The sequence below is a fragment of the Pterocles gutturalis genome, unplaced genomic scaffold (assembly GCF_000699245.1).
Source record: "Pterocles gutturalis isolate BGI_N339 unplaced genomic scaffold, ASM69924v1 scaffold34454, whole genome shotgun sequence".
NCBI classification, from domain to species: Eukaryota; Metazoa; Chordata; class Aves; order Pterocliformes; family Pteroclidae; genus Pterocles; species Pterocles gutturalis.
In genome coordinates, this window is record NW_010134402.1 from 32,110 (window position 1) to 59,711 (window position 27,602).

The window sequence follows — 27,602 nt, forward strand, 5'->3', positions numbered from 1 at the left end:
GAACTTAGGTGGATCAAGGATATAATTATTTTCTTCTACAGCAAAAAGACACAAGATGAAAGGGGGCAAGGAGACGTGGCTTTTATGATGATAAAAATAAATATGTTTGAGGGACAGAGATTAGGCTTGGTTACCAGATAATTTTCCATTTAGTAACCCACATATTGACACATCTCTACAGTGTCATTCCATCAAAAGTCAATACACAACAGGCTTACCTTCCTTTGTGATAAAGCTTTACACGATCACTAGCTTCAACCAGTTGCCCATTTTTGTACCATTTCCCTTGCACGTTCTCAGATATCTCACACTTCAGGTGGATCTCCTGTCCAAGCCTCACAGTCTGGTCTTCTAGTGCAAGTGATATCTTCAGTGGTCTCACTTAGGAAAACAGGAGAGATATTAATGCTAATATCAAACAATAGCTCATGATTCTGCAATGGAGCTGCTCCTAGCCATCACAATAGTCTTCAAATCAGAAAAAAATGCTTCTGATAATAAAGTTATCAAGTTGAAATACCAGTAATATGTACACGTAAGCTACATAAATGAACCTTTTTTCATGTAGGCTGATGCCTTAGAAAGGGTGATCCAAAATGCCCATGCCCTGACTGGGGAAACTCCATGGATACTGCCAGTACAAGAACTAAGCCCAGGAGCATAATTTGAGTGCTGTCGCCTCTCTGGTGTTTAGGTGCTGGAGGTAGGGTGTTTCCATTCCCCAGAGTCCAGTAAGAAACTTTTAAGAAGTGAAAGATGGGCATCCCCAGACCTATGCACTAGGAGGAATTACAGCCCACCTTTCCTGTGATGTAACAGCGATACAACTGTTCTCATAGCTCTCCCAGCTGATCCGAGGTAATTTGGAGACTTACCAAAATATTTCATCACAGCTGAGGACTGTAGTTATCAACCTGTTTTCTCAGGCTGGTAGCAAGGGCTGACTGGCCAGAAACTTAACTTCATACACTACTTCTTCTTGTGTTTGATAAACTGTCTTAACCTACCCTACGAATACCCACAGATATTACTAGCTTTTGTAAAACTTGAGTCTGGGAACTGGTGTCCCAGTTCACTTCCACTTTCTGGAAGATTAGGTGCTGTAGACCAGAGTCCAGGCTGAAGACACAGTACGTTCTGTATGCAGTAAATATACTTGGCTATAATCTGACATAGGAAAGACAGAGTGAGTGGAAAGGCAGTGTTTTACAGAAAGTCAGTTGGAAAAGAAGCACTTGCATGACAGGAAAGATGGTGGAGCTCAATAGCCATGGAGGAAAATTTCCAACCTCATCATAGAACAGCATGAATTGGTGGTGTGCTCAAGATGCCAATTTGTACAAAATAGTCAAAAGCAGGATATTACAGAACAGTGTATGTTTATGCATAAGGTATGCTAACTTTAGAGGATGGGCACATGCATTTTACTAAAACCCACAGGCATTTTAAAGAGATATTGCACAAACAATACTGAGGGAGCTACATAGTCGTGTTTCTGCCTATGAGTTCAGGTCAAGTGACCCTGATGCCTGTTAACAGAACTGCTTTTATTTTTCAACATACTTTTCTTCTAATTTTGGCTAAAAAGCCTTGGTTTGGCTTTTCTATGAAAACCTGAAAGGATTAAAGAAAAAGGAGATACTTTCCTTGAAAATTTCACTTTGTTGACCTGTTGTGTTTTGGACAGATAGCTTTGTTTTCCCTCTTAATGGAGCGACAGAAAATTTTCAAGCAGGACTGGTTCGTTGCCTGTTACTGCAAACAGCATCTAAAGGAAAGTCACTGTCCTGGAGATTTGCAGCAAAGGAATTGGCATGGAAGTTAAATCTCCCTTTAAACTCCCAGGAAAAGGCAATCAAATTATTTATTTCTGTAAGCTAGTAAACTGTGATGTATTCAAGAGCAAGATGCATGATACTTACAGTCAACTGAAAGCTTGGCTTCGGATTGGCCTCCAGTTGTCATTACTGAGTAAGTTGCATTGTCATTTTTTGCAGCTTCTTCTATGATCAAAGTGTGTTTTTTACCCTCAACCTTGATTCGATACCGAGATTTAGGATCATTGGTAAGTTCTACACCATTCTTAAACCTAATGGAAAACAAAGAATTATTATTTTCCCAATAGAAGTCCTGTACAAATAGGAGTCCCATAGACTGAAACTTCTAGAGAAGAGATTATAATATTTAAGGCACAAACTCATCCATGGATGTGTAAGGATATTTTTGCTGTGCTACATTTTCAATAATATTTTCTTGAGATTTTCTTCAAAATTTTCAGGTTTACTGGTATAGAAAAAGCTGTCCACATTTTTGCCTACAACTAAAATATTCTGGGTTTTATTCTCAAGTAAAACAGTATCTGTTCAAAGTGTGGCTTACCATTTCACATTTGCATCATCCTCAGACACTTCACAGCTCAGTTCTACTCGTTCACCAACATAGGTACTGGTATCCTCCAGGCCTTTGGTCACTAGAATTGGTGGATCTTTGGAAAGAGAAAATTACAGATTTAAAATCTGAGAGAGAAAACTAAGTGAAAGAGGTTTTCAAAATGATGATGCAGCTTTAAAATTCTAATGTTAGTCTCACTGCAGCTTTTTCTGCCTTAAATCAGAAAAGTGATTGCTCATTAAGATGCTAGTAGGAAATGTGCTATATAAAAAATAACATTTGTTCAGACTAATACTGGCCTTGCATCCCATTTTATTGACAGGCCGGATGACATGAGAAGCTAGCATTCCACTCTTGCCTCTCACAGGTCTGTCTCATAAAGCTGTGTTTTCATTTGGTCCTACAGCCCATTATGCACAGTAAGATGACCTGATGACATAATAGGGTGCCCGTAATGGTTTAACCCGTTCCTGCTGTCAAAACTCAAGATTATTTAATAGCAAGAGATTGTACAACAGTTATCCTATTATATTTATAGCAGCAATGGGCTCCATTATTTTAAATAGCTTTCTGAAATATTTGATAATTTTTTTTCTCTCACTCTGAGTTTTGATTTTCTGTTTGTTTTCTTGCTGGGAGCAAAAAGGGTGAAAAAATGGCTACCCATTCATAGCTTTTAATAGAGTCTTCCCTTATATCTGTGCAGATGGAATGAAAACTAACTTCTAGAAAGCCTGATGTGAGGGTACTTGAAACAGATCAGTTGGATCAAGAGTATCAGGGTCATCAGGTACCTAAGTGTCGTGTTAGGGAAAGCCAATGTTATGAAAAGTGAGTCTCCAAAATGGCTTTAAAACTATGAAGGGGACCACAGCCTCACTGGATCCCAATGCACAGTATGAAATCAATCATATCCCCATTTTAGGGTTTACACTAAATTACTGAATACAGGATGAAGTAAAAAATGGTCAGGGGTCACAGAAATACAGAATGATCCTAAGGGCTGCTAAAATACAAAAAATATACTGAACCAGATCCTCCCTGTTAATTTCTGTTGCATCCAAAGAAGCCACAGCAATTTACAGCAGGTGAAATAGGAACAAGCTGACGTAGTTACCTCTCACAAACAGTTCTGTGGAGCATTTCTCATCACCAGCTGTTACATAATAGCGAGCATCATCTGTCATCGTACAATTATTGATGAATAAAATGCGCTGGTTACCTTTGTGCTCAAAAATGTATCTGTTTGAACAGAAATGCAACAAAGTTACCTTAGCAAAACTGTTGGACCTCTTTTGTTTTATGTAGAAAGTGCTTTAGGGATTATTAGAGGTGAAAAACCTGGTTTTTACATTGAACTCGAAAAATTCTCCTGGGAAGCAGTTTCCAAGATTCAACAGAACTGTCATAGACTTTTTATCAGAAAGAGCTATGGTGTAGAGTGACAACTAGCATCTTCTGGCTTGTTCCAAAATCCCAGGCTTGGGTGATATGAAAAAAAAAATGAGCAGGCTCTGAAGGATGGCAAATAAAATAGAGTCTGAAACTCTAGATGAGTAAAGATGAAAATAACTAGTAACAGGACACCATCCTCATTCCAACACTCTTAACATTTTTGTGAAGTATAATAATAGCCGAAGTTAAGAAGTTAATATTATTGGTAGGCCAGATGGCACAAGAGATCAGTAATGGGATATGGGGTTTTGGTAATGGGATATGAAACCTTTCACCTTTATGTCACCAGTTTAGATCTGCTCCAGGTTCGTAATGACCAAAGCTCATTAGCATCTGACAGCTGCTTCAGCAGCCTGGAAGAAATGCACTGGAGCATTCAATCCAGGTCCTTATACTGGAGAGGTATCCATATAGCTGCCTGAGAAACAGTTCTGAACTGCTCATGGCAGATATACGGGTGTCCTGGTTTTGCTAAAGGCGCTAAAAAAAAAGTACCCTCTTTGTTATGCATTTTTTCAACTGCGAATATTAATCAAAATCCTTCATTGACTTTTGCAGCAACAGAAAGATGGAAATTTGCCCCTTCTCTGTAAAAGAGCTTTTGCTAATTACTATCTTTTCACAGGGCCATAAGAGAAAGTTGTTAGGATTTTGGGCTGCTGAGAAACATTTGAGGAACATTACATTGAGCATTACTGTTTGCATATCATTTTTCCTAGCAGTGTCTGATTGTGGAATGGGATTTTCTGCATCGGGTTCTAAGAGCTGGTTGTGCCTGCACTAGGGACCGGGCTCAGCTTCCAGCCGTGGCTCTACCTGTACTCAAGTGTCTGCACCTGAAAAGCCACTTCTTCCACATAAAGCCAGAGACTAAACCAATATGCAGATGATACAGATGATGAAGAAGCTTGGGTACACTTGACCTGTTCCACATGACTGAAGCCGCTTTGAGCTAATGCAGGTTGTTGACTTCAGTGGGAATGTTAACTGGGTAGTGGAAGGTGAGGCAAACCTTGGTCCCCTTTCCTCAGGGGTTTATGGGTCAGGTGGGTAAGTATGTGATGTTAAACATCTCTCCTCTTAGCACCCAATTACCGTAGAAAGATTCTGACCTCCTTCAGACATAGGACTGAGGACAAGTGATTTATTTACTCACAGTGCTTCCTGATTTTTTAAAAACTACCAAGTAGGAAATGGCTTCATGTTTTTTTGAGGATCTTTAATTATTTTCTCTTGAGGCAAAGGAGCCAATCTGCATTAATATTTAGCATACACTGGACTTTTCTGGGTCATGAGCAATATAGCATCATTTGCATAATCTTCACATGTAATGAAATTCAGAAATAATATTGGTGCAACCTGAGCAGAGAGATAGATCTATGCAACACACTTGTCAAGGCACTACATGTGTGCCCATTTTATTGCTTACATAGAATAAAACCACTTACTTTGCACTTGGTCGTATTTCTTGGCCATTTTTATACCACTTGAGTTCCACTGTTGGATCTGCTAGCTCCACCATGAACCTTACTTTACCTCCTTTGTCCACCTGATATGCAGGATCAAGACCTTTGGCAAAAGCTGTTGTGGAAGCCAAGTGTTATTGTAAGAGAAGATCAGAAAACAAGTAAGAATATGAATGCTGAAATTACATTGCATAGATCTCATCAAAGCTGTCAGAATACATTCACACAATGTTATGTATCACTCTATATTCTTAGGCTAGTCCACATGAATCAGTTTATCTTCTAGAAACATTAGAATAAGTGCAAAACTATGCAAATGTGATTATCCTGACAGAGTTCAAGCTAGAATCTCTTCATGGCTTTGCAGTGTGACTGTATTCTGAACAGGATTGGGTAGACATAGCTTTGACAGCTTGCTGAGAAGTGCTATGTCAGAATAAAATGGCATACAGCCGGTGCCAATGGAAAAATTTACAATGAATCTGTTACAAAGGACTTCTCTATTGTCACTGCCACTCAGTGGGGAATTTTAAGCTAAAATTCCTATCGAGCTTCCCACTATTAGAATAATTAGGTCTTGGAATTAATTCCTTGCAGTAATAAGGCTAGAGTTGTAGTGTGCAAGTCCCCTTACCTGGAAATGAAGCAAGTTTGGGTTTTTAAGGTGGACACTTATGTTCGACTACTGAACATAAGAGTGTTCTGCCTTATCCATACCTGCACTCTTCTTCACTTCCCTGCGCATGCGCTTCAGACGCTTTAACATGCCTCTCAGGTCAGTGATACCATACTGAAAAGCAATCTTCTCATATTCACTGGGATTTGCATTCTTCAGGAGCTCCCACACATCTACCTCGGGTTCTTCCTCTTGCTGTTTAACCTCCCTGACAGCAGCAAAATAAAATTATGGGAGAAGAGTTAGTGAGGCTTTATCATACCATAAAAATAGGTGAAGCTGAATCTATGGTGAGGTTAGAAATGTTTTGATCAAAATTTGAAGGCTGCCATCATATTTTTTAATTTCACTCATTATTGGTTGGATTAGCTCAGAATTATATTCACACCTTATTTTATGTTCCTTCAAGGCAGAATTTGGATGTAAGTTTTGATTTGGCCTTTTCGGATGTAATCGATTATGACAGGTTTTATATTGCTTCATTATTTAAAAAAATGCAGTTTGAAAATGTAGTATTGTAATAGTGTGTGGGCTAATCCCACCTAAATCAGTTTTATCTGCTGTAACTTGAGCAGAATTGGTTACAATCTATGATGGCACCACTGAGGTCTGAGTCTAATCATCCATTTCATAATTATATAAAAATGTTTCAAACTCTGAGTCCCTGTAACTGCTACTAGGGGTGACCTATGAAAGGACTTTGACATCCAATGGAATATGGGTCTGTTTATAGTTACACAAGTGCTTCTCAGAGTTACTTAAAGTTGGCATATGGATAGGAACTGGAGATTTCCACACCCGCTTGGACTTGCAACATGGATCTGTTGTCTTCCATGTTTATCTCAGTCCTAAGAGCAGGAAGTGTTTTCAGAGGCCTGTGTGAATAGCATGACCTTTATACAGACGTTTCAATACCATATTTACTATCTGTAACTCAAGGCTAAGACAACCAATGAAGAGAAAGCAATGGCAGCCACTAAATGAGAGAACAATGGAAGCATCCTAAACAAAGTTATAATTTTTGAAATTGACAGCTTATCTCAAAAAAGTGAACTGCTAGAACAATCCGAGAATTGGAGCAGAAATCTAGACATTTTTTCCTGTAAATTCATTAGGATCAGACCAGGATCATTCTGATTTGATCTAGTTGGTCTAGTGAAATCAGTACTTTTGAAAACAGAGTGAGAAAATAAACATTTGAGAAATAAAAAAGACTGAGCTTTGGAGCAAGACATTGTTAGAGCTGAGCTCTGTCAGGTCTGACAGAGAATTTTCTTTAACATATACAGAAATAGCACTGGAGGACCCTGAGAATCTCTGCATGGTTGGATGAGGAACCACTTTGCTGTTTAATCCATGAGGTTTATTAATTTTTGTAATACACTAGTGTTATTTTAAAAAGGAAAAAAACTTCTCACTGAGGAGTCTTTGAAATACTTACGTTGCTATCTTAGAATTATTGCTAGACAATCTCAGGTATGTAATTTTATGTTTTGTTCCTTTCACTTTTATCTGTGCTCATGCCTTCTGGAGGGTGACTATGTACAGCGAACACTGGTGTTTCAGTGAGATTCCTCCTGCATGGCGGCAAGTCGAGATGAGCTTGCAAACGTATATAATAGCTGACATACCCCATGGGGTGACATTCTCCTCTCCCAGGGCTGGCCGCTTGTCATGCAATGCGTGTCCTTGCTAAGGAAAGGTACACTGCATGGGAATTGAGATAATGTACCCCTTTAAATCAGGCAGTAGTTGAGAATGAGGATCAGTTAGAGTATCCTGATTTTCAACCAGCTTGAAATAATTAATTCCAGACTCTTTGTTCCTCTTGCTTAACTGGAGAACAAATTTTGACACTTAGAGCAAACCAACTTTGTTCTGAGATCACAATAGCTTCTGCTGTGGGTAGTGGGCAAACCATGCTTGGTATTTCCTAAGCAGACTGACCTCACCACAAAATTGCTTTCAGATCTTTTCCCCAAAATTGTGCATTTTGTTGAAAGATGTACTTTTTTAAAAAAAGGACCTAAATGTTTGAGTGTTTTTGAGATCTCGTGCCTTTTGGAATTTCGTGCCATTACCGATCCATTGCATTGATGAAGCATAACCAGTCACAGAGTGCCTTGCTGAGATAAGAACTGGTTTGTCTTCCTGCAAGACCAACACGAAATTAGAAAATAGGCAGCATATAGATTCTATGCATTTAGGTTTTTTTAAAAAACATGTTTCAAGTATTATGCACCACAGGTGAAAAGTTCTAGCTTTCTCCTTGGTAATATAACCACATAAAAGAGAAGATTTTGTACCTGTAACATTGCCTCTTGTAAAAACAGAAATAAAAATGTGTGTCTTCATAAAAACAGATATTAACATCCACACTGGGGTTTAATTAGCAATCTTTTTCAATTAAGCTCAGAATTTTGAGGTTGCATTTCAGTGCATGAAGCAAGGAGGTGATGAACTGATTTGACCAATATCAAATAACAGTGTTTAAAGCCTAAAAGTTTGCTTTGCCCATTAACCACGCAATAGGTATACTATGTTTATATGGCTATACAGTATTTCTCTTATAAAACATGTGAGTTATTTGTTAGTGAAGTGATAGTGACTCTTAAAGCACATTTCTTTTTCCACAAAAACACCAAGACCTCGTACATGCAACTCTCATGTTGCTAATAAAACAACTCACAGGCAGTCATGAGAACCATCATGGTAAGTTGTGTTAGTATGATAAAAAGTCAAACTGAAGATCCTAATTAGGGATGAGAAGATAAAAATACCAAAGACCTGGTAGATTTGAATTGGTTGAGGTAATTCTTTCACTGCCTACTTTAACCTTCAGCCTTTCCTGTTTGCTTTAGTTGCTGAAATACTATCCTCACCATCATAGCTCATGAGCCCATTTTGAACTTTTTATGTAATTAATACTGCATATTGGGTTTTCCTCTTTCAGAGTGAGTGGTAGGTGAGATAAAGGTTCTAGTTTCTTTTCCAGTTTCCAGTTTCTGTGGTCAGTTGCTATTGATTTCCATGACATTTAGAATTTCTGTGATAATTTTTTTAAAAGTGATGAATTAACTGTCTTGTTAAAAGACTAATCTGGGTTTAAGGTCTGAAATAGCTAGAGGTGTAACTATCATAACACCAGATTTTCAAGGCAAACCAGAGAAACGTCTCCAAGTTTTTCTCCATCACAGCATTTAAGCTGAGTAAAACACAATTGAACATTTGTGTGAACATTTGTGTGCACATATTGAAGGAGGAAGCTACAAAGATCTAATACCAATGTCTATGGTTTGAACATAACATGTGATTTTTTTCATATCAGGATGCTTAGCAAATGAAATTAAGATGTACCCAAAGAGGTAAATTTCACCCTTGCAGTTACTTACTCTTGCACCAGACTCAATTTTCTGAACTGCTCATCCCTGTGTAGGAAATTCCACCCCTCCACCCTCCATGCAAACACAAAAGAAATTGCAAGTAATTTAAATGTTATTTGCCTCTTTAGGTTGTGGCTCACTTTTTTTCCCAGTGCACTCAAATCTGAGGTTTCTTTTCTGCACACTTAAAGGTAAAATTAACTGAACATTTACATATTATACTGTGAGAACGATAGTTAGAAACATTGAAAAAAATGAAGGGTCAGAAAATTCTTAAGAAGTTATTAATGCTACACCTGACTCTTTTCTGTGTGAGAACCTAATGGTTTGCAATCCACACCTGCTCACTGCATCACTTGGTTCTCACCTACGTTTTAGGAGACCACTAAAGTCAAGTTCTCCTGCATCGTCTTGTCCATCACCGCTGTTATTAATAGAAAAAGATCAAATCTTTGTTTAATACAGGAAGACTTAGACAACACACATCGCAAACACTCTACGTGTCTCATATACTCAACACTGTCCAGGCACACAAAAAATGGTAGAAAATCAACACAAACTTGTATTCTTTTTCACACAAATTTGTTTCCTCAGACATTTGTGAAAAATAACACAAAGGTTTGTATTGCTTGTTATTATACTTGCATGACAAATTTTTGTAACTGTATACATAAATTTGCCAAGATTTGTGTTAGATTTCAATAACACAAATAAATGTGAGCTAGTCAACACAATGAGCTTTGTTTTTCAGTTCTGCAGTATATGTGTATAAAAACAAAGGGCTTGTGCTGATCTTTTGCTATGAATGTAAAACAAAGATTTGCATTGCTGGGTGGTGCTTTTAACAACACATAGCTGTGTCAAATACTGATTGCAAAGCATGATACTTAAGATTTAACCTTTCTATAAATGAAGGAAGAAATCCGTTAAAAAAGAAGAAACAGTACATTGTTCATTTTTACAGATAAAATCACCATCCTGTGAAGGTGCATTTCTTTCTGTAATGTGACCTTAAGCAGTAATACCTTTTTATAAAGCACATATAGACAAAAGAAGTGCCCTTAATATTTGTAGAAGGGCAAAATCCTGCAAATGTTAAGTAAATGTTGTCAATGTTTCATCCCAGATTTTGCATGCAAGATATTACTTAGAAAATCAGAAAATATTCAGATATCCTCATCTGCTTGGGCAGAATAGTTATTGTAGTTTTTTTTTTAAAATGTGCTCAAGAAACAAGTGCATCTTGCATGTAATATCTTTTGCATTTAGTCTTTAAATTAAATCTCTCTAAATAAAAGCAGTTAGTTCTAAGTTACAACTTTGCTTCTATGTGTAAATTAACAAACTGCATTCTTTTTTTGTTTGTAAAACTTTTTCATTCTGAATACATCTATCCTAAGACAATTTCCTCCACAAAATGTAAAGATGACATCTATACTGGTTTGAGTTGCTGCTTTATTATAAAGGTACCTAACAAAGAAAAAGACTTCAGATACGATGCTTTATCTTATGGCCTCTGCAATATATTATTTGTAGTTCTTCTGTAACAATGGCCTTATGACACACTTTTTTACTGTAAGATAACATAAAGCCATATCCTATCTTCTTGAAATCAGTGTGAATTCTCTCTCTGCTTTTCATCAGTACAGGATTGGGACCAGGAACTTTCATATTGTAGCTGACAATTTTCAGGAAACACGTGGTAGAATATTTTAGTAAATTAAAATATGATTTTAAAAACTTCTAAAGAAACAGATATTTAATTGCCTTAAATATTCCATCTTCCCTTAAAGCAATGACACTGCAATTTCACAGTAGAGTATTTAATATCATATGTACTGTCTATGTGTTGTAACTGTTTAATTCTACCCACTACCAGCTACCCTAAACCCCACTTCTTTAATCTGTATTTACAAAAGCACTTATTTAAAACACCTGATACAATTGCCTGCCAAGATTGATGCAAGTTCTGTGCATGCTAACAGCATCCATTACTGAGGAGCTTCATAGGATCTCTGTTTGAAGTTACCTTCTTTTGAAAGCAGATCTGATGTCAATGGATGGAGCAGCTTGGGAAGATTCTATGAAATAACAGTAACACAGGAATTAAAAACATAATTTTAAATGGATGTAATTTATGTAATCAGTGTAATTTGGCAAATTAAATTTGTTCAGTTTCCTGCTAAGTGACCACAGTTTGTGCTGTTCCTTTGGCATTAAGTTCTGATAAACACAAAGCTGCTCAGTGCTAAGCTAAGTTACTTAATGCATTTCTCTGAACTGCTTTCTGCATTTCTGCACAGGAGAGCTGTCTCTGTGCTGTTTCTCTCTGATTCCCTTCCTGCCTATACAGAGGCTCTGGCCTTTTCATTTTCCCATTCCCTTTTCTTTCTCTCCTGCTTGCATCTTGCACTTCCCCAGTAGGCTCAGCATCAGAGGAAAGAGACAGTCTTCTCTACAGCTACAGGCTCGTGTTGATTCGCAGTGCAAGGATGAATCCCCCTTGGGTGAATTGCCAGTTTGCGCCAGCCTGAATCAGATTAAATGGTTCTGATCGGCAGCCAGTGCGTGGGTGCAGCCAGGCTGGCCCCTGCCTTGCTGGCCTCTGGATACACACACCTACCTATGCCCCTCGGGCTGCTAGCCAGCTGTCAAATCTCCCCTTAACTATGACCAGCTTCCCTTGACTGGGGAATGAACAGTCCAGTCTGGGCCGTTCAGTGGGAATGGTTCATGAGGGTGAACAACTATTCTGTCCACTGGTGGCTGGCCCTGGCATTTCGGAAGACATCCATCCTTCTCAGTCTGATCTTGCAGGTATGTGTGTGCTGTTGTGCTGGTAGAACTGCTCTCGAAGGAAAAGAGAAGCCTGTGGGTTAACATTTGCCAGAGTAAAGCCTTTCGTAACATAGAAGTAGACAGAGTCACGACTTTCCAGTGCTCTCCACATTGTGCTATTCTTTATTTTGACGAAGAAATAGCTTTCTGGAGTGTGATCATACCATGCCTGACCAGTGTGTAAAACGCTGGTGAGCCATGACCACTCCATGTCCCTGCACTCAGATGCTGCCAGATGAAGCCTTGCTCTCTGGATAGCCCTAAGCCTAGCTCTCTGTCTTGTGTGCCAGAGCCTGATTTGGATTCAGTACTGGTTTTATCAGCCGGCTTTTCTAATTTTTGGATAAATGTCTCACATGCTACCTATCCCAATGTTAATTTAATTAATAAATTACAGACATTTATTCTCTGAGCTCTATTCTAAAAATGTTCACTTTGAGCATTACTTCATTTAAAGTTTCTGAACAAAATTAGGTGGCATTTCAGGTTAAAAAAAAAAAATCTTAATAAAGCTTTACAGACAGAAGTGGAACCTTACCAGTGACTTCAAGGTCAAAAGAGCAACTATCAAACTTGTCCTTATAAGATACTTCACAGCGATAGTTCCCTGCGTAGTTTTCCTTAGCTTGAATGATATGCATCTCAAATGTGTGAATCTAAAAATCAAATGTAATTTTTCATTAATGTGGGGGATACATTTGCACAAATCAGAAGTTAAAAAATTAGTCTTTCAGACCCAAGCCAGGTGTATGGAATAACTCGAATAAAGGGTTCTGGAAAGAAACTGGAACCCAGAAATGGCAATGGAAAACTTTGATTTCCCCACCACTACTTGTCCTGCTCCAGGAGAGCAGAAAAGTCTGCTTCTGTGTAGTCTCAGAGATCATCACTGAAATCTGCACTGGGAAGCCAGGGTTAGAATCCACTGCTCTTGAATTTCTACCTTTTTTCTTAAACTGATCTTTAAGCTTTCTCTAACTGATCTTATGCCCTCATAAGATGGAAAAGCAAAGACACACCTTAGTGTGACGCTCAAAGGACTCTTTCAGCTGCAGGTGCTTCCCCGCTTTGCTGGCCAGATCCATCCATTTTCCTTTAAACCACTTCACATTTGGCTTTCGGAGGAGATCTTTGGCTTCTACTTTGGCTATAAATGTAATATTCCCACCTTTTGAAAACAGAAAAGAATCATGCAGTCATTGAGGAACATATGGTTGGTCAGTCACATCTGTACAAGTTTCTTTTACTACCACTCCTTCCAGTCTGCATGTGCTAGCTCTACCTTGACATTAAGAATCAAATGAAGTCCACAGGCTATGACAGTACTGCAGTGTTACAGAGATTAATGATTTCAGGTCTGAAAGTCTTCTGCCCATGTCAGTGGGGAGCTTAAGACACTGAGAAGCAGGATAAATTAGTTGAGGCAAAACTCCATGTTGTCATGGGTGAATTGTTCCCAATATTTGAATTTCCTTGCTTAAAACAAGGCTATGAGGCAGTTGCAACATGAATCAACTCCAGTCTGGAAAAGAAAGCCTGGAGCTCTTCCTGCATTTCTATCATTAACTCTTTAAGCTTAGAAGGGAGGGTAAAGAGTCATCTCTAAACAATAATTTGGGAATATTAAAAGTTAGCTCAATTTTCAGAACACCACTACCCAGCCCCTGCTGAGTTTCCATCCTAACATTCATGGGCTCCAGAGGAGAATATGGCTAACTCCTTATTTTTGTTTTCAAAATAATCCTCCCAAAATGCTATTTTTCTACTCAGAAACAGAAAAATAATAGGCATGTATAAAAAAACCCCAAAACTGACCACGCCTTAGTGTATCCAAGTACAGCACAGACATATGAAGTAGCCTGTACTGAACTTCTCACCATTGCTGCTACCCTGCTTAGGGTGCAGCTACCTTACCATGCTAGGATGGCTCAGGAGTGCAGTTTGGAAGTGAACCTCCTAACTGGCCCCATTTACTGTGCTCTGGTTCACTACACAGAAAATCCTCACAGTGTTTGAACTGGATTCCTCTGGGATGAAATTAAAAGCAAAGATGTGCTCTGAATGTCTACCACCTGTGCTCCAAATGCTCATAGGTGGGTAGACCACTGGACTAAAGCAGAGTTAGTCCAAAGCAAGCCCCCCAGAATGCTTACAGTGTGGGTGACCCTACCAACTTCCCTACAGAATTGCTCCTGTTAGTCTGCTTGACCCGGCAATCTCTAAGCTACACTGCAGGTCTTTGCATAGATCTTCCTGACATGTCACTGACAGTACAGCCAACAGTGTCACAGTAACCAGCTCTCACCTCCAGAAACGATATACCTCTTACCCATTGTGCTCAGTAAACTATTAGATTTTGAGTTTTTCTTGAATTAAACAGTTGGTTTTGATTCTGTTCATACCATCCTTTTTGCCTTAAAAGAGTGGAGTTCACATCCAAATAAAAACTGTGGAAGTACTTGCAGCTGAGGGCAGAAGCCGAGTGTCACAGGAACACACAACAGCATGTACCCTTCCTGGCTGCCCCTCAGCCTGTGTCTCTGTGCGAGTGGCTTTTGATTTTGTTTCTAAGCACTTACCAACACTCACTGAACCACTCTGAGGTTTTTCGATGAATAAAGTGGATCTTTGGGAGTCATCACGTTTTTCTGTTTCTTCTGGAGCTCCTTCTCCAAGAGACCATACTGAGATGCAGAGAGAGAGGGAAACGTCAATTATCTGAGCATGTAGTACTCCATCAAGAATACACTTACCTGAACTTACTAAACTCTCTAACCCTATCACCTCTCTCTTCAGGTGTCCTGAAAGATATGTAAGTTTTTGTTCACACTGACATCCATTGCTTGGCTGTCACACTGTGTACAGTACCTCTGTGGTGACAGAAAATTAAACTACCAGGGAGGAAGAGAGGGGAACCTGATCAGTCAAGACAGGTACTGAGCAACTTGAATGGCACCAGCATTCAACCATGAGTGCTTTACAGACGCAATGCATGAATGCTCTTTGTTTTTCAGAAGAAAGGGAGGTTCTGAAAACACAAACAGCTGTAAGCACAAACAAAACACGTATGATGCGTAGTTCCGGTGGGTCTCTCTCAAACCCAAACTCAGTCCATTGTACAAGCTAGTTTTTCCTCTTTGTCCGCAAAACAGGGCAGGGAGTAAGCTTACTTTTGCACTTTGTTCTCTTTTACCATGATAGAAGCAGAGAGCTTGGGGATCAGTCAATACTGCATCCTGCCCCGTGCATAGGCTGATGTTTCACAGAGAATGGTTTGTCAGATGGAAATGATTGTGTCCCATGTTCAGACACAGCACCTTCTCTTCTAGAAACTGAGGTTTTGTAATGGAGTAGCAACAGCTGTGTCTCACTTGTTCCCTTTGTGTCAGAAGCAAAGGTAGCTTTTTGTAGTTTATCCAATGCTCTTTTGATTTTGGTTTCATAACTAGCATAAATGAGGAACCAGTCACACAACACTTCTCACTTAGTCAAACCCTGGTCTTGAAATTAAAAGTTCCTTTCCCTGCTCAGTGTTTTCTGCAGAAAATAATTTGCCAGAAGTAACAATTGCCTTTCTACTGTGTAGAGATTACTGCTACAGGAACCTTTTTAACTGATGAAAATTTCCATTGTTCAGCACAACTCATGACAACCATGAGAAAATGCAACCAAACAGTTTTTATTATCCTAAAATCTATTAGGAATTTTTAAAAGGTATAGAAATGTTAGGTAGCTTTGCTATAAAATCCTTGCCTTTCAGTCTTTCAGTGAATTACGGGTGGTGTGCCTAACTTCTCTGCATATGTCTGCTTGTACAATATTTCTTACAGGAAAAGACATACATGTATATACACATGTATATACACATATATGAAAACATATACACAGACATACATGAACACATATATAGATACACATCTATATATACTGTCTCTGTGGTCTAGATGTTTACATTATGCCAGTATAACATGCTAGTGTATGGAAACAACGTAAGAATGAGTGAGAGTTACTGGTGTGAATAAAATGATGTGACAAGGCTTGGTACAGGAACTGGTCAGGTGCAGTAACAGACCTAACACACAACAGGATGAAATGGAAAAATGTTATTAACAAATGGAAGAAGCTTACATAGAGTCATTAATTTGGCATTACATAAAATAACACCTAAATATTATCATCACCTTTACATATTAACGTTTTCCTATTTATTAATCAAACAGAACAGAAGATGGGTTTGGCTTTGGCTCAGGGGGCTGGCATAGGTGGCTATGCCAGCTCAATAACCATGGTTGAAATACCTGCTGCTCATTCTGTTCCAGAGGCTGCAAATCCTGAAACCACAAAAGTGGGTGCAGTGTGCGTTACCTGCCAGGGTAGGAAGAAAGAGGTTATGACTTTGCTAAGTTTTCCCCACCGTCCTTTGAGCTGTGAGAAGAAGCCATTCTCCTACAGTCTCCTGGGGCCTGTGTGTGGGATTCAGGTAAGCCACTGTCACCCTGTAGGCTGAGGAGGAAGGGAATAGCTGCGTATCTATCTATATAGAAATAGATATAGATAGATAGGTATGTATGTATGTGCAAAATACTGATACATGTCCTGTCTTGTGCAGCAAAGCCTTCTCTCACTCCTGCTTTAGCTGCTAGAAACCTGTTTGCTCTGATACCTAAAAGCATTTCAACAGTTACAGTTTGGTACTGTATAAATAATGAAAATAAAATTAAATATTATCTTTAAGAAGCAAAGTATTAATAATTGTATTGTGTAAGTTTTGGAGTGTTTCATCATGTTTTTCTGGAGATCTCACCTGAATCTTTTCTTTCCGCTGGCTTAGACATCCCATCTGAAAGGGAAGAGCAATTTAGAGACACCAGCTCAGAGATCACAGCTTAACTGACCTCAGGTCATTGGGATTTTAAGAACATTGATTCTCCATGCAAGAAGATTAGACTAGATATTTAGGATCATACTCATGAGGAACTACTTGAATATCAGAAAAAAGAAGTGAACAGCTGAGAAAAAAAAATCATAAATCTTTCCTCCTGTTCTCTAGAAAATCTAAATGAATTAAGTTTAATTCCCATTTAAGATTTCCTTTTTGGTAGTTCATATTTAGAATGGTTCTGTGAAGCCAATGCTTTCTTCATGATTTGTGTAGTTCCAGATAACAGATGAATTTATGTTCTTCAATATTTATCTGAGGGGACAGTACTTTGAATTATTTAAGTAGTCAATTTATATTTATCTAGGTTGAGCAAAATAACAATAAATAGTTAAAATGAAATTCTAGGGGTTTGTGATTTGCAACGTTGTTTATATATTTAGCTTTTGCTACTGTGATCCTCTAGTACTGTAAATCAATGTACTGCTACTGACTTTACAGATAGCATTCAGCTCAAAGTTAATAATGCAAATTCTTTTGGGAGAAATGAAGAAAATGCAATCATTTAGGGCAGCGAAGGTAATTAAGAGCATGTTTTTCATTTGATACACTGCAAAACATTTTCTAGTGTTCAAAATCTCTGTGTCATTCACAGTTTATTTTTAAAATAACATATGAAGCAAGCAATGGAGAAATTTTGCACGTCACATCTGTCATGATGGACCCCCATGCCATTGCTTTTCTTTTAGTACCAACAACCAAAGGCATTTTATGTGCCAGCTTGGCAGCAATGGCTTGGAGCAGTACGTTAAAACTATCTTGTAGGTCATATGGCCTAAGGTGAGGTGATAGACAATTATGTGGGTAAACCTGTTTTGAAGTCATAAGGCATCTATTTTATTTGTAATTCTGGAATTTTACTCTCAAGACTAACCTTAAAAATGCACTCCATGTTACTTGATATGAAAAGATAAGAGAGGTTGCTTTCAGAGCTGCTAACCAATATTTTACCTTCCAATGGCAGAAGTTCTACCAAAGACCTCAAGACATGACTGGAAAGGAACTTCTCTGGTATTAAGATCTTGTACTTCAGAACAGAGATCAATTTAATGTAGGGCACTTTAAAAAGCTTTTTCTCTAATTAGTATTATTTGAGTTCAGTCATTTGGTTTGGACTCTTTCTTCGTTAACAGTCAAGAGAAAAATACATACATACATACACACACAAAGCACTATCTCAGTCCTAACCTGCTGGTGGAGTGCTAACTGAAGTGTCATCTTCATCTGTGAAAAGAAATACAAATATAAAAGTACATAAAGAAACTGAAAGCACAATCTTCTGCTTTAAAACAACTACGTGAAAATGTAAAACCTGCAAAAAGAAAGGGAAAAAATCATAATAGTCAGGAGCATTCACAATGTTCACAATGGAAGCTTCAAACTGATGAAGAAAGCTTTGCGTAATTCAGTAGCTGAAATGGTAAACCTTAATTTTTCAAGCAAGTAGAAGAAAAATGAGATGTGGACTGTGATCTATTATTAAATCATGAGTTTATATGAAAGCTGCTGAGTGGTTCTGTTTGTTAGACATGTAATCCACAGTGAATACAAAAAAGCCACAATGAAATCAAGGTCAATCACATATCTGACCTGAGGAAGATTCCATTTCTCTGATGTCCATGTCTGCAATTAAAATGTGCACCACATATGCATTCAGCATCATTAAATCAAGATATGCAACAGTTAAAAATAGTCACTTGTATCTATATTTTGTAATTTCTGTATTAGAATATTAGTTTAAAATGCAAGCAATAAACAACTATTTTTTCCCCCATGTTATAGGAGAATAATTTAAAATAAGAACAGAACTATTATCATCACACTGGATTTTCCTTTTAATCACACTGGAAGTTGTCCATCATCAGGTGTTAAACCACTACAAGCAAATATTACCCAGGTATTTTATAATGTTTAATCTCATAGAGTACATTGAGGTATATATAAGTATATAAATATATATAGTTCAAAACCTGAAATAACAGGAAACTGGTGTTAAACCTGAAATAGTATAAGCATGATTATTAGAAAAACAGAATAAGGTAAAGACTATCTTTACAAGAGTCTCCTACATCTCTTTGAATATTAGATGTTGACTAGAAACCTCAGAGGTATCAATTTCTGATAAAAATATGGAAAAAGTCTTCGTGTCTTAAAAGCTTAATGGTAAAAAGAGATTCAAATTACAAAGGTAGCATTTGAAAGGCTAGAAGAAACTGATACATTTAGGATTTAATACATACATAATGGAAAGATAACGTCTTTTATATGGTATCAGACAATCAGCTGGAGAACATTTCAATGTGGAGGAAAAGAGAGCTGAACAAGAACAACTTTGGAAAAACATTAACCCACATTTTTAAAGAGGAGTGGTTTGGGGTTTTTTCGATTTTAGATTTGGGTTTCCAGAATCATATTTTAATTCTGAAGTTATCTTTTGATTTTGACCATAAAGGTATAATTTTGCTATGTTTTCTCAAGGACAAATGAAAATAACTATGACAAAACCACAAATAAAATATAGTTACATTTTTGTAAATACTGATCATATTAATTTTTTGTGCTTGCTTAACAACTGAAGGCTAGTTGAAAGTCTGTTAATAGAATTTAACTACTTAGCTGTAACATTTTACTCATTCCCTTTTAATGATTCATCAAACTTTGCAAAAATCCCTTAGGAGGAGGATGTCAGTTGTAAAAGGTAGGCCTACACATGAAGGATTAATGTGTTATTTTACAAAAATGGTCTCTTATTCACAGCAAAAGAAAAGTAAAAAAAAGTTTGTTTAGTGTTCTAACTCTAGAAGAGTTCTCACCACCTGCATCATTCAATGGCATAAGCAGATGTTGAAGACATTGATTTTCAGTGAAAGCACAGTAATTATAATGTCAGATGTTTTAACATATTGTTCTAGCAACTAGATGAATGCAAGCCTAAGTAATTCCACTGCAAATCTTTCTCCATATTTCATGAAAGTATCAAGTGTACTTTCAGCTCTTTTTGTTAGTGATGTCACCATTGTGGTTGATGATGGCTTGAAGAGGTACAGAATATTCTCTCTGGCCGGAAAAAAATAGTTAAGATCAATCAGCATAAAACATTTTATGTGATGCACCCTACATGAGGATGTAAGATAATCACATTATTAAAGGATTACTCTGTTTGACTTCTGTTTTCTTTAAACATTTGAAAAACTAAAACAACAGAAAGGTGTTATTAGTTTTGCAGGGGAATTGCTGGGGTTTCTCCAGGGTAATCTATCATTTTTCAAACAAAATGTTAACGTCAAACACAAACAAATCACAACAAACAAACATTTCAGAAGTATCAAAATGAAAGCACAATTGAATGTGTTGATGGAAATAGAAAGAGTATGAAAACAATACATGCCAGTAGGATTGTTTTGACAAATGGGTAATTATAAATCCATCACTCCTTATGTCTCAGGCTTCCATGACAAAATGAAATGACTATTGAATAAATATGAAAAATGGTTCAACGTCTTTAACCAATTTACTTTCTGTGACGAACAATTGTTTTTATTAACAATAAACTCTGTTTAAAGGTAACAAAAATTGCAAAAATACCATACCTGGCAGGAGAACTATGATCATTAGTTCATTATCCTTATATTCTGCAAGTAAGCTTTTAATGGAATATATTTAGCAACACGTTGCACGGCAAGAGCTAGGTATGAAGAAATCACTTCATTCATTTGACAGTAGGTTGATAGGATTTATTACTCTATAGAGAGTTGTTGTTCTTTGGCTTCTCTTCATCTCTGGCACATTTTCATTAACAAATGGTATATTTGTGTTTGTTTTCTTATATCTAAGCAATCACATTAACTGAGGACCAGGCCTCTTGAAGCTCCATCAGGAGTAGAGTCCTGTAGGAGGACAGAACATTTTATATCTCAGAAGTAGCTAATGTAAAACTTTATACTCACAGTTAGTGTAACCTCAATATTAAAATTTCTGACTGCTGACACAGCAAGAGTGTAGGAAAATCTGTCAAAATATAAGTAACAACTTCTTATTTATATATGAATTGCTGATATAAAGAATTTTAGACCTTCTACTTTTCCCTTGATTTGAAATCTACCATACAAAAGTGGAAGCTGCTATTCTGCCATCAGTTACATTGTTGGTAAACTTAACGTTTTGCAGAAGTTGAGAAATCACATTAATCTATTCTTTTACCTTTCTATTTTTTAGCTATTTAAAAGACTTGCAAGTGATGTGTCAATGTCAAAAGAGTGGTACTACACGACTGTACAGGAGGATTTTGGAATTGACTTCACTGGAGCAGCATCTCAAACTTGATTTAATCTGCTAATAGAGCTAATAAACTAATTAATCTTTCTTGTTGTTCCCTACTCTCTGTCACTGACAACCATGGGAGTTGGCATGAGAGATATGGCAGGCGTGTCTAGGCAGAGTGGTGAACAGTGGGGAGACGCTGTTCTGCAGCTGACTTCAGAGTGCCCTACCATTTATCTGTGCTGCTGCACACTGGGCTAAGGCAGGAGGCAGATGAACACCACAGAGAGTGAACCCTTGTCTTCATGATACATAAATAAATAAGGAGTCACTCAACCAACTGGCTGAATCATTTTGGTTTATGACAAAATTACTGAGCACAGTTTAAGCCTTCTGAGATTAAGAGTTTAAAATTCAGTTGCCTTCGGTTACCCATCTGATTTTCAAGGAGTATTCAGCAGTCCCCATTGAGGGGACTTGGCACTTTGGAAGTGGTAAATGAAGTACACACATACAGGAATGGAAATTTTAGTAGAGAGATGAATGGATAAGTGAAAACTGGAAAAATACAAGGATGAAACGTGCAAACATTTTAGTAGATGGTTGGATGGAACCTAGAGAAAGAGATATCAGTAAAACATGCAGAAATTTTAGTAGCTCTCTGAATGGCTGGATATGACCTAAAAAAGGAATGAGCAAGTTGATATTAAAATTCAGTTATTATTCCAGCAACTGGGAACACAATTATAACAATATTCAGTCTGTAAGATCATGCTAAAATTAAAAACAAAGGCAGAAGAATTTAAATTGAATCAGTGTAGGATAACATAGTAAATGTGGTCGGATTTCTGCTGAGTCACTTTTTTCTCTGAAAATAAAACAGGTGATCATATATATCCTGATTTTTTACAACATTATTTCAGATATTTTTGAAACTAGAAATGCTATATAAGATGATTTAATGCCAGAAAATGTTAATTTTATTGCCCTCTGCTACTAATTTACAGTGAAATAACCACAAGATAACAAAGAATTTATCACACTGTCCACAATCTCTTAACTTTACAGTGAACATAAAGGAACATAAATATGTAATTTCACACAGACAATAACTACTGAAAAGAAATAGAACAGTAAAACAGACACACAGATAGGTATACTTTATCTTCCTAACTTCTGCTGTTAACTTTGTCTTAGAAATTAGTTGAAAATCATGGACTGTGTGGTTTATGTGGACTACCAAACTTTCTTTCCCAGATGCCAGGTTCCAGCACAGCCTGACTGTGCTGCAGAGAGGGGCTGTCCCAGGTTCCTCCTGTGTGCTGTTTCTTATAAATTACCAGCAAAGATGTCTCAACTGTTAACACACAGGTATTGTAGAATTTCTGTGGAATTCAGATATGAAATCTTTCCCATCTAATTCCCATTCAGGGGAGTACTCAGATTTGTTCAAAAAAGCTGAAGCTACAGAAACAGTTTAATAAATAGCTTATACAAAAGCTAACCTCTAGCAGGTTCTGTCCCCATTTCCTTGCTGAACTGCTCATTTTCTGGTGTAAATGATTTTGGACAGATTGGAAAAATGGAACCTTTTCCCATTTTGTGAAGTATGCTCACCATTATAAAGATTGTCTCCTGGCAGACAAACATGAGGGAATCACTCTAAGAAAATATACTTTCCCTTACTTGTGATACTCTGCAATAAAACAGGAACTGATAGGAACAATTGAACTATACCTAATAAAAAAAAAAATTGCTACAGAGTGTTTGGCAATGACATCTACATTGCTTTGCAGAGGTGACAGTTTCACTTGAGCATGGCACAAGGTCATTCTTTCTACATATTCATATTCAGACTTTCACTGGAATTCCTACTGAAGCAGCTGCTGCCACCATGGACCGAAACTGAAAACACTTCCCATTCTAGGATCTCAAATAATTTTTTTGGTAGCAAAATCCTCCTAGGCAGGGTAAGCCTCAAGAAACAATTTTTCCCCTTAGGAAATACCTGTGTTCTTCACTAAATTCAAACCAAAAACATAATAATGTAAAAAAAAAAAAAAGTAATAGAGGTATTTGATAAGATACCTACCATGTTTTCCTTTTAATTCATAAAATGTGGACTTGTAAGCAGTGGGGAAAATGGCCATTCATGTTCAGTTCAGGAAAAAACATTTCTCTCGTATCAAAATTAAAGCAAGCAGAACTAACTGCTGGAATAGCTGGAAGACCTTCTTCTTTTCTCCTATCATTAGGCATGCAAGTTATTCCTGAATTGTGTTTCCATTACCAAGATGACAGATTTGATTACTCACATTAAATTTTGTGTGTCAAAATAATTACTCAATGCAAAGATAGCTGGCAAAATAACATGCACTGAATCCTGGTTCAGCATTTTTATTTTCAAAAGGGTACTTGAATCATATCCTCTCAGTATTTGTGTTTTGACTTTGCTGAGAAAAGTAGCCATGCACACCTTTGTCAAATAAATCTGGAAGTACCAAGTATGCATCCAGTCTGCCTAAAAGGCAAGATTTTCTCTGGAAGAGACCAAAAGCCAGAATACGTTTTCAAGCAAGCCATCTCTTGATTTGCCATGGAAAAGCATAACTGTGCCAAATGAAAAGCAAGCATTGCATCAGTTGTAAGCATATTTTGGTCTGGTTTAGTCTTTTCTCAGCACGAAGAAAAGAAAAGATCACTCATTTAAAAATAAGCTGATGGGGTGTTTGAATTCTGCTTTGGCAGGGAATACAAAAAAGAGCAGAATTTGGCCCAGTTCCCTCAAAATGTATCTTTGAAAGTGGAAGAATTGCCAGCACAGCTGGAGTCTAATCCCAGCAGCACAAAAATCATTGAATCACAGAGTTATAGAATGGTTTGAGTTGGAAGAGACCTTAGAGGTCTTCTAGTTCCAACCCCCCTGCCATGGGCAGGGACACCCTCCACTAGACCAGGTTGCTCAAAGCCTCACCCAGCCTGGCCTTGAACACCTCCAGGGATGGGACATCCACAGCTTCTCTGGGGAACCTGTTCCAGTGCCTCACCACCCTCACAGTAAAAAGTTTCTTCCTAATATCTAATCTAAACCAGCCCTCTTTCAGCTTAAAACCATTACTCCTCGTCCTGTCACTACACTCCCTGATAAAGAGTGCCTCCCCATCTCTCCTGTAGGCCCCCTTCAGGTACTGGAAGGCTGCTATTACGTCTCCTCGGAGCCTTCTCTTCTCCAGGCTGAACAATCCCAACTCAGCCTGTCCTCGTGTGGGATGTGCTCTAGCCCTCTGATCATCTTCATGGCCCTCCTATGGACTTGCTCCAGCATGTCCATGTCTTACTTATGTTGGGGGTCCAGAGCTGAACGCAGTAATAACAAAAATATATAATAAAAATTGAGCTGATTTTTACATGCATTGCTAGTGGAACAGATACATGTTTGTTCACAGCAGACAGTCCTCAAAGACGTTTTTCAGAACCTGTAATGAGCTCAACTGCTGGGCTCCCAATGAGGACAGACGAACTTGTGATTTCTTTTTTCAGATGAAAAAATCTGTTAAACTTTGCTGAAAGGTAAAACATGCCATATCAAGTTTCTCTGGTAGAATAGAAACAGCTTAGGATGACAGTAGGAGACTGTCTGCTTTATTTAAATGCTAACAATGTGCATAGCATTTGAGTTTTAGCAAGCTTGGTTAGTGTCAACATCCAGGCTCACTTAGACATGGCTTTCTGCTCATGCAAATCACTTGAAATTTGATCTATTACTTAAACAGTCTATATAAATACTGCTGCTAAAGTGTCAGTCTTGATTGCACAATTATTGGAGATACTCATAAGTATCATAATTTCCTTATGCTGGATAAGTCATGCAGAAAAATTATCCAGGAAGCTTCACATCACACTTCTGAAATTTGGCACCAAAATTCTGAATTAAAGCTCAAGCAGTCAGGCATCAGAACAGCATTTATGAATGTTCTCTTTACTGCCCATTTTTTAAATATTATTTCAGACTCACCTTTACCCTTTCCAGTTTCACCCTCCTGTGGTGGGTTTTGTTCTGTGTAGGAAGTACAAGCATATTTTTGAGAGGAACTTAAAGTAGAAAGAAAAACTTACACAGCATTAAAAAATATAGCAGCATTCTAGGTTCTGCTAGTACTGAAAAACCAAATTTAAAGAATTGCTGATATATGTGTATATGTAATATACAGTTGTAATCCCATAAAGCATTTTACAACTCTGTGCATATCGATGCATTTTCTGTGTTTTGAGCGAGTCGTATAAGATTTATGTTCCTGTACTCAGTGTAAGAAAAAGACTGGGTTTTAAAAGTAGCAATTGTTAGTCTCTTGTTCTTGGGCTTATTTACAAAAGCCTTTGAAATGAGTTGCTTATAGTTGTTAATTTGAATGGAATTGTATCAGGCATGAGATACTGCCAAATATTAATAGTATCCTGAGCTCCATCACCCTTATCGGTTCATCCTTAAGACAAGGTATGCCACAGAGAGAGTGTATTGAGGGTGTTCTTAATTCTTTATCATCTTCTTTATTATCATAATAATCTTTCCTGAGTCATTTGGTCTTAGTTCTATTATCAGAAAAGTTGCCAGCTTGTCCTCTGCTCCAAGCACGTGAATGTGAATTATCCTTGACCTCATAAGTATGAGAGAACTTGGACTGTGTTTTCAACAAAATAATCATTTCTACACTTTCTGTATTTCAGGATTTGATAGGATTCCTATTCTCTTTGGTTTCCTATCTCACTGAATTTGTGAGACTTGTCAAAACATATGAATTATGCTGTCTTCAAGGTGTAAACACTCAATATTCTATTGCCTGTGAACAATTACTTTCTTTGGCAAAGTTACCTGTCAGCTGCCTGCCAGAACACGGGTTTGGATGAAGGTCAATGGACTAACATTGTCAAGATGGAGCTAAAATAACTTTTGTGCCATGGAGGAAACATCTGCATGAGCCAGTTGATATTATGATTATCCTGATTTCTTGTTCACATGTGCATAGCCATCATAACTATGAAAACAAATCTTGAAATTTGGAAGACAAGTTCATATTCTGGAAGTGTGACAGACTCTCAGATGCTTCTGTCTGGATTCCCTCAATTTCCAAGCTCCAGTTGTCGGGTTTTCCATCTTGTCTAGATGGTCAAACCTGTTCCTTTTTAGGGAATTTTGCTACAGTAGCAGTTTCCTTTCCTGCTAGGAACTGGGATTAGGAGAATTCACTGTTCTTGGCAGGTGGCAACATGTCTAAATCCCATCTGAAAAATTCATCAGGGCTAAGTATGCCAACCTGGTGGCTTGACACTGAGATCTAGAAGGAGCTCTTAACAATGGCTTCCCAAAAATTTCCTGGGGTAGTTCAAGATGCTGATTATGTCCAATAAACTATTTATATGTTACAGCATTTAGATTCTTGAACAATCAACTTCATTCTTTGCATGATAGCACTTGGTAATCCAAGATGACAGCATCTTGAGTCAGGCAGAAGGAAGTGAGGAGAAGTGAATGGCACTTCTAGTTTAGAAATATCACAGTTTGTACCTAAGCATAAAGGCCTGCTGACACCTTACTTGTTTTACAGAAGTACAAGTATGAGGAAGAGGAAGGGGCTCATAGGAGTGGTTTTGTATTTAATCCTGTGTATTTAAATAGAAATGAAGATGATGTTATTTGTTTGAAAATGTTAATAGATGTTTTTAACATAGTGCTTCAAAGATGCTGTTCCTTTCTGTCTACAAAAAGCAGCTTCTCCTACTTAAAAGTTAAGATTGATGGAAAACATGAATTCAAGTACAAAGTGTATCAGATAAGAACCTCAATGCGAATATTGAAATTAATTACCTTAATATCAACTGTACAGATTTTACAGTTGAGTAAAATACAACCATCATGAATGAAGTATCAAGTAATTTTCCTTACAAATGTATGCAATATGAAAGAGGACATCACTCTAACGTAAGAATAATATATGGCTTATTTAAACATGAAACTCCTTCTGGCAAATGATACTGCTTCCTCCAGAATTTGTAATTTTAAAAAGAGTGTGTCATTTAAACAAAAATGTCTTAAATCTGCCTTGGAAAATGCCAGTTTCCAAGACTGTAAGTAAATGCAGATTTAATACCTGGGGAGTATTTATTCTGTTTGGTATTGCTGTTTAGGTAGCTACACA

At 37.5% G+C, this 27,602-nt stretch overlaps 1 protein-coding gene across 1 annotated transcript in view; it reads right to left on the reverse strand.

Moving 5' to 3' along the window:
- The window catches only part of LOC104467718 (myosin-binding protein C, slow-type-like), a 75,791-nt gene that overhangs the window by 26,988 nt on the left and 21,201 nt on the right, over window positions 1-27,602 (reverse strand). Inside the window, exons 3-14 of the mRNA XM_010081596.1 lie at window positions 25,424-25,465; window positions 14,789-14,893; window positions 13,229-13,377; window positions 12,748-12,865; window positions 11,401-11,452; window positions 9,739-9,795; window positions 6,030-6,196; window positions 5,295-5,427; window positions 3,509-3,633; window positions 2,380-2,485; window positions 1,923-2,089; window positions 219-381 (exon numbers count right to left, since the gene is read on the reverse strand). Of these exons, the coding sequence (XP_010079898.1) occupies window positions 219-381; window positions 1,923-2,089; window positions 2,380-2,485; window positions 3,509-3,633; window positions 5,295-5,427; window positions 6,030-6,196; window positions 9,739-9,795; window positions 11,401-11,452; window positions 12,748-12,865; window positions 13,229-13,377; window positions 14,789-14,893; window positions 25,424-25,465 (1,384 nt within the window). The remainder of the gene's footprint in view (window positions 1-218; window positions 382-1,922; window positions 2,090-2,379; window positions 2,486-3,508; window positions 3,634-5,294; window positions 5,428-6,029; window positions 6,197-9,738; window positions 9,796-11,400; window positions 11,453-12,747; window positions 12,866-13,228; window positions 13,378-14,788; window positions 14,894-25,423; window positions 25,466-27,602) is intronic.